Genomic DNA, 12,217 nt, shown 5'->3' with positions numbered 1-12,217 from the left:
AACCCTCTTAGTTTGACATGTCACTTAAAGCACAACGGAATTTTGAAAATGTTGCGTATATAGGTTTTCAATGATTATTATGCTAATTAATATTAGACAACATAATTATGCAAGTTAGCATCTGTCAGTTTCTAAATGCTGCGGGACCCATACGATATTTCTAACATAAAACTATAGGGTACTCAAAATGTCCAGGTTCACAAAGGGGCTCTATGGGCTGGCAAGTAGACTATTTAGGGTTAGAGATAGTCATGAGGTTAGGGATAGGGTCTGAATTATATCACTGAAATGTGGGAAACCTTCAAACCATCCTTATAGGCACTAACAAAGCAGTCATGGAAGGCGGTTAAACGGAAAATTCAAGAAGTTTTCAAGACTTGTCACTTGGAAAGAGTGGGAAGATTTCAAAGATGAGTACGCAGTATTATAGAAAGGTGTTTAAAGCTACCAACTATCCCATCAATGGAGGTATTAAGGCTAAAGATGGAAAAGTGTAGCCCAAAATTGAGAATCTATAATTTTGGGCTAGGAAAAGTGTATGATTTAGGACATCAGCCAAACTGACAAGCTTGCCTACTATACAGTATACAGTATGAACAGAACCTAAAACGAGTTCTTTATCATGTTTATGGTCACTATAATTGGGGTCTGTGTGGCATAATGTATTAGCATACTTAGCTACTGTACCAGATTGGGGGTCCTTGCAATTAAACCGTCTACGACTGTCTGGTCATATGACTTTAATGAAACGGGTACAACAAAAATATGTAGGCTACATAACAAGTGCTTTTATTGCCCGCATTGCATAGCAACCACCTGTATGGCTCACTCACTCACATCATCACATGTTTCTATGGGAACCGTCTAGACTCTAGACAGATGTGCTGTTTTTTTTTTCGGTCGGCTAAAGTCTGGTACGTCTGTCTGGAATGCCCTTAAAGGGAACGCGTCACTTAATGCTGTCTGTCCGCAGAACAAGATGGACAACATTTTCAGGAAAGCTTTGCCTCAAACTTTAGGGGCAGGTTAGACTGACAAGTCCCGAATTGGCTTTCACTTGAGCAAAGTCACTCGGCATATTGGAAGAAGAGGAGTGGCATCATCTTTATCGGTGAGTTTTTAATCTCGGCACGTTTGCATTTGGCTTTGCAAGCCACTTGAGCTAGCTAACAGGCTAGCGTCATCCAGAACAGTAGACTTCTCCTAGCCTCAGTCCTGATCTCACTGTGAGCAATGAAACACATATGAATACATTGAATTCTCAAGTTGCATTTTCAACGCAATCAGGAGACCACCGGTCTTATCGCTGGTGTGTTCAGTGTGAATTACATCCGCATTACCCCAATGTAGAAGTCACCAATGCCACCAGATAGAGATTGGCATGAACATACTGGCAGTGTCGTTTCCTATGCCAATCTGGTGGCGTTGGTGAAGCACCATAACATGGACAGTTTATTAAATAACCAATGAATAGAGAATAGACTTGATTTTGTCTGAGGATGTACAGCAAGACCTTTGCAGATGCAGCCTGGAGTAGTAGACAGTAGGAAATACCGAGATGTGCATGTCTGCTATCTATTCTAGATAATAAATGGGGTTGACACAAGAAAGTAGCATTTGTGAGATTGAAGCAGGTGCTTTACTGTAGTGTAGATTATACCATATTGTAAATGGTATAATCTTGCCCAGTGTGATTTCAAGGTGGAGTGGTTAATAATCTAGAGCAGTGGTTCTCAAATATTTCCATGTCAAGGACCCCCAAATTGATATGTATATCAGAAAATAATGTATGCCAGAATGTGTCATAAGAGAAGATTTGTGTTGTCTACAATCCTTATTATTATTACTTGCGAAAGCAGAGCATGCAAGAACAGCGATCGGCTGGGTATGTATGTCGGTATATTCCGAGGGACCATTATTCTCAATGACGTAACTAACTTAGTACGTTTCAACCACTGTACCACTTATCAATCATCGGTTCACGTGAGGTTGTAAAATGATCTCAATCCCCAGATGCAGTCCCTGTCTGCGGATGCGGGCTGCACCAGCAGCTCCGGGTCCAGCGGCACCCCCACCACAGGGTCCATGGTGCAGGTGTGCTTCCCCAGCGCCCAGGCCTCCGTGCTGGACAGCCTCAACAGGCAGAGGGAGGAGGGCCGGCTCTGTGACCTCTCCATCCAGGTCCAGGGACAGGTGTTCAAGGCCCATCGCTGTGTCCTGGCCGCATCCTCACCCTACTTCCATGACCAGGTCCAGGAAAGGGCGGAGGGAGCACATAGAAGTTCACTCTTTATTTCTTTGTGCCGGTCTAGTCTAGTCGATCAATCAGTCCTACATAATACAAATTCAGCAGAATCAGGCAGGGAGGAGGTACTTTGGGTGGAGTTAACCCATTCTGACCTGAGATCAGATTCATACGAGGTTTCCGCCGGACACACACTGGTCTGATGAACCCATTCTGACCTGAGATCAGATTCTAAAAATGTCAGTCGTTCTTCGATTTTTCAAAAATAGCAGACCTACAAGCTCGTATCGCGCCACTCGGTGGCGCGATATGAGCTTGTAGATCTGCTATTTTTAAATAGCTAAAGCATAACATGATGCTGACACCAAAATGGGTGCTCGGTCAGAATGGGTTAACAACTTGTGCCCTATATATTTCATCATATGACGAATAATAGCGAAAATAGCTGATCTGCAAGATCTCAACCTGTAGTTGCTGTAGACTACTTTGTACAATTTCCACCTAAAATGACATGCCCAAAATATGGACTGCCAGGTTGAAAGTGGTTAAAGGTACTGTAAAGAGAGACAAAGGCAGAGAGAGGTAGAAAAGAGAGGGGAAGAGAGAATAAAACAAAAGCGTTACACTCATACTCATCACAACCTCTTCCCCCTCAGGTACTACTGAAGAACATGTCCACTGTGTGCATCCCCGCCGTGATGGACCCCCTGGCGTTTGAGAGTGTGCTGAGCTGCGCCTACACCGGCCAGCTGCGCATGTTGCGGGAGGACATCGTCAACTACCTCACGGTGGGCAGCGTGCTGCAGATGTGGCACATCGTGGACAAGTGCACCGAGCTGCTCAAGGAAGGCCGGGCCGCCACGGGGGGTGGGGGAGGCGGGGCCAGAGGCGGCAGGGAGGACGTCCAGGTGGGTGGTGGGCTCAGCGGGGGAGCGGGACCATCCAGCAGCAGTGGTGGGGTTGTGGGCGGGTTGTCGACGAGGGTAGGAGGCGGAGGGGCCAGCGGTGGTGGCGAAGGTGGTCAAGGACAGGCTGTGGGGTCCCACGACCCCCAGCGCACCCCACAGCCCCCCAGCCACCCGTCCCTGAGCGAGAGCCAGTCGCCCAGCAGCACCAACTACTTCAGCCCCAGGGACGCCGGTGGCTTCGGGGGAGGTGGAGCGGCCACCGCCGGGGCCTCCGGGGACGGACCCGGCGCTAACCACACCCCCGGCTACTGCACCCCCTCCGGGGGAGAGGAGGCCTTCCTCATTGAGGAAGACGAGGAGGATGAAGAGGAAGAGGTGGTGTACCATCAGAGGAAGAGGGAAAGAGGAGGGAGCGCGAAGAGGAAGAAGATGAACTCGGGGTTGGAGCAGGAAGTCGGGGTCAGCGATAGTTTCGGTGTGTCATCTTATCAGGCAAGAGTCTCTCTCACACGCGCACACACACACACACACACACACTCTGACAATACTTTGTTTCACACACTTTCAACTCATTGCATACCTCTAAATATGTATGTATTACTATTTTTTGTGTGTATGTAATAATATACATAATTGTACTTTGTTGTGTAACATGCTGTTAAAACATTTTGTAGCGTTTATGTTGCTCTGTTACATTCTTCTGCACACATCATCTGTGGTTGGTGCAGGATGGAGACGAGTTGGACCAGAAACGGCCCACGTACAGCCAGCCCAGCATCATGCCCCGCAAGCAGTGGGTGGTGGTGAAGACGGAGCATGCAGATGACGACGACCTCATCGTGGTCTCTGGAGATGAGGAGGAGGACGAGGACGAGGAGGAGAGGGAGAGGGAGATGCAGATGGCGAGGGAGAGGAGCAACTTCAACATCTCCAACATCCGGAGCCTGCATGCCGAGCTGGGGGGAAGAGCAGACACCGACATGGACACACAGGTCAATTTTGGTCATGTCATTATAGAGAATATAGACATTAAATCAAATATAGACCTATATTAATTTTTATTAAGAAATCTGTTTTTGGACACAAACTTCTTAACAAACATTAAATGTCATTGATAATGAATGGCCAGTTTTGAGTGTTTGTGTAAACAACATTAAAAGACTAATGATTGGCCAGAACGAGATATGTATCATAAGAGCGCCCCTCACTTCTCACAGGTATGATTTATTAAATATAATCAGCAAATGATGACATACAAACAGTAAATCCCTTGGAATTCGTCTTCGTAGTTACACTCCTGAAAACAAAAATGGAGCTAAGTATCCCGGCATTGGAAAGCAGTTTTTAAGGTTTGTTTTTTAATTGTGCCAACTGGCCCAATGTCAAAGACAAGCATGTGGACCACTTTCTCAATTTAAACAAGTGTTAAACGGATAACATACCCACCTGGCACCTGGAGTCGTATGCCTCGCCACAGCTGGTCCTGCAAGTGAAATAAATAAAAATCCAAGCAAATCCAAAACAGTTTGGTGAAATGATCTCACTCTAATCCAGGCTGTAACTCGGCATAAACCTGACCCTAGCACATTTATTTATCTCCATATTGCCTAAGGGATAATCAACTCAGAGTCCTGCGGTTATCAAAAATAATTGCATGATGCTGAGGCTAATTACAGAGCAGGGTAATTGCCTATGCAGGGTGAATAATTGTTTTGAGTTTGATTATCCCGCTTATACCATGGCCAAAATCTAATTAAATATACAGTATAAGTAGTGTTTATTCATATTTTGGAGTAAAACACTCTTTAGACTTTATGTTGAAACTGTCTTTGTTAACCATGGAAAACGTTAGCTAACTACTTTACTGCATGTCATCCCCCATCTCTCTCCCGTTTCCTGTCAGCCTACTGTCTGTCCCTTCAAAAAACCAATAAAAGGCGTAAGCCGCAAAAAAAATAAAATAATAATTGAGTATTCCCCTTTGCCATAGCTATAAGTGAGAATAATCAACAAATTTTTGCTATAGTTTACACTTTACACTTTACAGTATACTATTTTTGCAGTCACCAGATGTATAATAAATTCAACTCAGTGACCAAAGAAATTATGAAAGGTGAACCTAAAAAAGATTTGGAAATAACCACCTTCCACTTCCACATTCTTCTGCAGGTGGACTACTGCCACACTTCTGAAGACTACCTCAAGTTTGAAAGCAGCCTCATGGACCAAACTCTGGCCCAGCACCTTCACGACAGTGCAGGGGGTCCGAGCCAGAGCAGTAACCGGTCCGTCTCAGCCCTGCTGGGGCAGGTGCAGTCTGCAGCCACGGCCCGGGCCCAGCTCTTCCCATTGGACATGCAGGGGAACCAGATCCTCTTGTATAGCCAAGCATCCGGACTCTCCTTGGAGCCCGGCCCAGCTCCGCCCCCAGTGACGATGAGCGGCGGAGGAACCTCGTACAAAGGGCCCAACTTGGAGCACGGAGCTGTCCACCTGTCGGGTCAGGGGGGGCTTGGCGTGGACGGAGGGGATGGCACCGGGGGATTCGGTGGGAGCGGCGGTGGTGCCGGGGGCTCGGGGAAAGTCTTCATGTGCCATTGTGGCAAAACGTTCACGCACAAGAGCATGCGGGACCGACACATCAACATGCACCTGGACCTGAGGCCCTTCCACTGTCCCGTCTGCTCCAAGAAGTTCAAGATGAAGCACCACCTGACGGAGCACATGAAGACCCACACGGGCCTCAAGCCCTACGACTGCCTCGGCTGCGGCAAGAAGTTCATGTGGCGCGACAGCTTCATGAGGCACCGGTCGCACTGCGAGAGGCGCGGCGGTGCCGGGGACGCAGGCGAAGGAGGCGGCATGGGCGAGGGAGGCAGGAGAGATGGAGGAGGGAGCAGTGAGGACGGGTCCGATTTAATCCCTTCCCCGCACCTCATGCTCTCGCCGGGTGAGGGAGGTCAGGGTGGTGTTTTAGGGGGAGGAGTCAGAGGGGGGATGTCTGTTCTGTCGCCACATCATTCCGGCGGTGTTCTGTCGCCACAACATACTGTCACTGCTAGCGGTCCCAACAGCAGTTGTGTCAGTGATAACACTTTGGCTATGGCTGCTGCGGGGGCACACCTAGGGGTCGGAGGTCAAGGTCACGGGTCAGGAATGTACGGCAGTCTGGCAGCAGGACGGAGTGTGTGCGAGGAGGATGTGTGTGAGATCAGTGCCAACAATAGTAGCATGTCTTAAACCAAAGTAGTTCTCTCTATGGCCACCAGGGCCCTCTCTTGTTGTACATGTCAGACTGCTGTTGCCGTACGAATGAAATAACCTCTTTAAACTGCAACACTGTGTTAAAAGTAGGAACTATTCTCAGCTTCTAGCATTTGGGGACCTTAGTGTTTGGAAACATATTAAAGGCTGTGTGTAAATTGACATCAGTTCCACGTAACCGCAGTAAACCACGAGACGATAAGCCTCCACTTCAGGGAGAGGGTTGGTGGCAGTGTTCCATTGGTGATTTGATTTGACTGGTGGTACGCTATTGTAATGACGTCACACGCCGCTTTACACCTACTACAAGTGTCTGAGTCACACAATGGAGAATGGACCCATGATATGCATACAGGCTCATTCCGTTGCGCTGTGTGACACTCGGCAGCCTTTGTAAACTATGTTGAGGTGTGAACTTAAGGTGGTTTTTAATCAATGCATGTGCGTGCGTGTGCTCCTGAAAAACCTTTGGGTGGATGGCATGGTAATGACCAATGCAACACTGGTTGGTGGTGACCGTAAAGCTGAAGGAACCTCTTGATTCTTTACAGTAAAATGGCAGTTTGGTTCAGGGGGGGGATTGGAGGAGTGCTAAAGTTATTTCCAATTACATCCTCTCAGTGTTAGAACGTTTCTCAAGAAACATGGTTGCCTCTGTGAAAGTGGCCTAATCGAAATGGTCTTTTGCGTTCGGTGAGCAATCTATACTTGTTATAAATATTCAATTCTTCTTGTGACTGTTCTGTTGTTGCAGCATGTCTGGAGAGGAATCAAGACGGATGCCACAGCTCTATCAGTAGAGTAGAGAGTAGCTGCTCGTGAGTGATGTGATTTTCCTGGTGTATCCCACAGTAATATATCATCGTTGTCAAACCAAAACCAACCAGTTATCTACTGTACAAAAACTGCTTTTTAGAAGACTTGAATGCACATGTATGAGCATTTGTGAAATTAGGCAATGAGGGTTTTTGCAGGTTATAAAGCCACAAGGGGATTATCATGCTCAATCACGTGGTGAAAACCCACAAACTATCCATTTCACAAGGGAATGAACTCAACAAGATGTGTTTGTCCTTTAAAGGCAGCGACCTGCCTTTACCTGCCTCACTGTTCCATGTAACCGAGTTACTACACTGCCATATTGTTTTAACCACTTAAACCCTACTTAGTTAGATGACTGGCGTCCTTTTTTCCCTCTACACCAAAGCTCTTCGTCAAACTACAAGCTACAATTTACAAGCTCACAAAGCATGACAATTGCAACGCATTGTGAGCTTGTAGTTTGGCTATTTTTTGCAGAATGTTCATATATTATGTTATGACATCATATGACATGCTCAGGCAGAATAGGGATGCAAGGGTTCAAGTGGTTAAATCAGTTGTTCCGAACTGGTTTTGCTCGGGACCCAAATATCGTTTCACAATCCAGTATAGGCCTACTAGATAACCCAATGATGAAGTGTTTTTTCGATTCCATAAACCTGTGAGAATGTCTCACAACCCATGGCCACTGGTTGACACTGTTTTAGAGAATCCTATGGTGCTCTCTTGAATTATAGATTCATATAATTTACAGAGAAGGGCTGAATTCTCATGATGGATGGCATGGATACGGGGTGGGCAACTAGCTAAATTAAAGGCTGCGCATTTTGTGCAATATTTGTGATAATATAACAAGGCCAGAAAACACTGTAGACTGTATGGTGGTTTAATTGTCCAATATGTGCATGTGCTAGTCCTCTGTTGTTTTCTTCCCCATCCTGCCTCTAGGTCACATCCACACTAAGATGTTCTTGTTTGAAAACGCATACTTTAGGCCTGACCCTGTTTTGTTGTGAAAACTCCGGCATTGCATGATATTCTGGACATAACAGGCGATTTCAAACGATGATTGATCTTGAAACATGGATAATCAATGACCGGCACCAATATGCTAGCTGCTGTTAAATTATGCTATTATACTGCAGCGAGTATTGCCTTTATGCGCCGGGCAAAAGTACAGCCGCTCTAGATGTGACCTATACTTACGTTAAATCCACACTGACTTCAATATGACTTCAGAGATTCTCTGGCGGAGATATCACTCCACTGTATGGAAGGAGATTACAAGGTGCTACAACTCTAGTGTGGACACTGCACAGAGATGGTTCTAATTTGAACACGCTGTTTTTCTATGAAAGCTAAAACTGGGTCTGTAGTGTTTCAAAAGTCTCAGTTTAAGGGGTTTGAAGATGCTGGAGTAGCTGGGCATAAAATTTAGCAAACATGCATTAAAAAACGTGAACAGATTACTGTGGATGTAGCTTATCTTCTCACTATGACCGAATATCCATGCAAGATGACTGGTAGTTTGTCCATGCTATATTACCACCATGATGTTTAGCCAGCATTGACTCAATATTTATATACAGTACGATATTCGCATGGTCAAAGCTGTGAACGGACAGACATGTGTTGATGGTTCTTTAATTTATCACAACGGAAATATAACAAGACTGCAGTTACAGTACAACGTTATGTTGACGATGTCCTATTGACACAGTTCATATAGCTGTGACATAATATTAACTTCCAAATAATGGGAGTTATTTTCCCCCATTCCAGTTAAAAATCTAAGTTTAAAAATGTCAAATTTCTCAAAGTATAATACGTGAAGCGTGTTGGGATTTACTTGCTTGGCCTACTGACAGTGCTCATAAGAAATTTGACACACACACACACACACACACTTCTAGACAGCTCGGCCCCTAGGAGCCACACTGTAAGAAGAGAGATGTTGTCGGTTCAGCGGGTGGTTCCACAAAAGATACAGTATTAACCCTTAAGCCTACATGTTTTTGCTGCTATTAGCTAGCTGCTTTCACTTCCTGTGCCAATGTAAGTTGCTGTGCTTTTACTGAAGCCTATATGTTCACTGTAAATATGTAAAAGTATTGTACTATTACGATAACTCCTTTACTGATCAGACCGGGATCGAATATTAATTTTTAATACCTCTTGCTTAGTGTCTGAGGGAACAACACAATCAACCTGTCATCATGAAGTATTTGAAAGCATTTCATAATCGTTTGTTTGAGTCAGGCCTGAGAACCTATCACCTGGATTTCCCAAACTCTTTGGTAGATGTGCTCTTATCTATGCTATATAATAGTGTATAGTGTGTTTACTCTGCATAAAAATTGGTTTTGATCCAGTTTCAACCATTTAAACCCCAGCATCCGTATTGTGGGGAAAACTTTAGTAGAAAATGGCTCACAACTCTTCGTGTTAGCTTGTCGATAGGCCATTTTCAGCATTCCCACAGTTGGAATAGACCCTTGAGGGACTCAAGGATGTTTAAATGGTTAAACCCATGGGAAAGAAATGTGCTGTGAAAGAATGGCCATTATGCACATGGGATGGCATTTTCCTTAATTTGACAAAGTATTTAGATAATATTTCTCTCACTCACACACACACACACACACACACACACACACACTTCCATCATACTTCAAAGCCATACAGGACCTGGGTTCCCAGAAGTGTCTTTGTGTTAATGTCATAAAATAAAATCACTCATTGTGGCTATACATGATATATACAATGAGTTTTAGTTGGTAAGCTTATTAAAAATACTGTACAGTATGTTCTCTAATTCCTCCAACGAAACAGAAGTAGATCTATTTCTGTTTCGGGGTGGAAATATAGGAGGGTATATAGGAGGCTCTTAAAGCATCGCAATGTAAGGCATTGTTAACTTGTAAATATGCTATTTTCACTATTCTTGTATGATGAAGTATATAGGCCTTGTGGTTAAAATATAAGACGTTTATGTAATATTTTTTGTATTCTGTATGTATTCTCAGTGGCGCTTGCCACTGAGAATACATAATGGTGAATGGTCATTAGATCAACACATCACTAGGCTTATATTTATGGACCAAACTTTTGTTATATCTTGATGTCATGTTTAATATCAGATTTATTTTCCACGATGTGCCTCTGTCTGCCTCTTTAACAATCTTAATAGGATAGTAATATACTCGATATTCTTCCCAGCACTAAAGACCTTTAATGCCAGGATACTTCTGGAGACCCTCTGAACTGGATCGGTGGCACAGTCGGTAGTGCTGTCGCCTCACAGCTAGAAGGTCCTGGGTTCGATTCCCGCTGGGGAAGCTGTGGGTGCTGGGGGCGTGTTCTCTCCTCCGCATCATCAGTGCCCATACCCGAGGCGGGGTTGGCAAAAGGGCCTTTCTGCGTGGAGTTTGCATGTTCTCCCCGTGTCCTCTAGGGTAGGTATACCCTCACAAAAAACATGCAGTAATTCTGAATTCTAAACTACCTCCCCCTGGTCAGCCGGGGCGCCTGATGGAGGGGAAAGGAACTGGTCGGAATAACTCTCCCCTATCAGGTGAAAAGAAGCAGCTTTGACTCCTCATGCATTGAAGGGGGCATGAGGTCAGTCCGCTGCCCCCCCAGGTTGGCAGAGGAAGTGTAGCGCCCAGGATTGCATGATTTGATCATTGACACTGGGTAAAAAAATGGGTTGCAAAATCGTGGGATAAAATTTAAGGAAAAGAAAAAATAACTGGATTGTGTTGCCCAAACGTTGTCCCAGTACATGATAATTGACATAATATTGTAATAAAATGAACTCTTGTCTCACATTTCTTTTGGGAAACGGGTTTGTCTCAAAGTTTCATAACGTCCAAAAGTTCATCTTCATGCATTTCAAGGGGTCGAACAACACAATTAAAAATACTCTTTGTTAATTTATCCAATTGTAACATTCCCAAGAGTGTAGAAATTTAACCAAATTGACCTATAAAATGAATGCTCGGGATTTTAACAGTTTAAGAAATGTTTAAGTCGGACAAACCTTCTGTGAAGGCTGACGTTCTTTTCTTATTTTCTTTTTCATATTTAGGGTCAAGAGTCAAGACTTGGTATATAAGAGGAAAGGACTGTTTTTGTACGTTGCCTGTCATCTGACATGTCCATTTTTGTCTTTTTTTATGCAGCCCTCTGGGGAATTTGTATTTTTAGTTTGGGTTTGTCATTCATCCTTTTCGTTGGACTCTGGTGTTTGTAGTTCAGTATGTACTGTACAGCAACAAGTGTCTGGATGCTCATTCCATAGGTTTTCTTTTCTGCAGTGCTTCATTTTTCTGCAGTGCTTCATTGCTATAAATACATTTACGTTAACAGTGAGTGGTGGGCGGTCAATTATTTTTTCTTTAAGAATGTTCTGCTTTATCTAGTAGAGAGACAGTAAAGGCAAGCCAGGGAGGGGATGACATGCAGCAAACCTGATTGGAATAAAAAACTCCAGTGATGGTAGTTCACTCAAAAGCAATACTAATAATTAACTAATACACATTACATTGAATTCATGGAGATTGTTTTGTTTTTGCATCTGCATGCTGAGTCAGGATGGCAGGTTCAAGCCCCATATCATATAATGCCACGATGTAGGAGTTGGACTTAAGTTGTGTGTGGTGGTTAATGTTTTGCAATAACCATAAGCTACGAAGTAACTATTAGGCCTAATTAAAGTTTTCAAATGTCTTCTAAATCTTAACAGTTTTCTGAAAAGTTTATATGTTGCTATATCACTTTTTCGTGTCTGAAGGACCACCCAAAATTATATGTATTTGTCCAAGGACCCCTATCCTTCTCAAAGTATTTGGTTCCAGGGACCCCCAGAAGCAACAAATTGATAAAATAAAATGATATAAAAAAAAGGTCAAGTTTAAAATAAAATAAAAAATGCAGATCTACAATCCCATAGCGAGGCACAAAGTGAAGCGCTATG

At 44.2% G+C, this 12,217-nt stretch overlaps 1 protein-coding gene across 1 annotated transcript; it reads left to right on the top strand.

Moving 5' to 3' along the window:
- The first annotated feature begins 973 nt into the window (after positions 1-973).
- On the top strand, positions 974-11,894 carry zbtb22b (zinc finger and BTB domain containing 22b). Its single transcript, XM_083777656.1, has 5 exons — positions 974-1,111; positions 2,014-2,250; positions 2,902-3,645; positions 3,882-4,145; positions 5,323-11,894. The coding sequence occupies exons 2-5, from the start codon at positions 2,014-2,016 to the stop codon at positions 6,391-6,393; spliced, it is 2,316 nt and encodes a 771-aa protein (XP_083633782.1). The 5' UTR covers positions 974-1,111; the 3' UTR covers positions 6,394-11,894.
- Positions 11,895-12,217: the final 323 nt, after the last annotated feature.

Source organism: Protomyctophum parallelum, assembly GCF_964188405.1.
Source record: "Protomyctophum parallelum genome assembly, chromosome: 1".
Lineage (NCBI taxonomy): Eukaryota > Metazoa > Chordata > Actinopteri > Myctophiformes > Myctophidae > Protomyctophum > Protomyctophum parallelum.
This window is presented reverse-complemented; position numbering and strand designations above follow the sequence as displayed.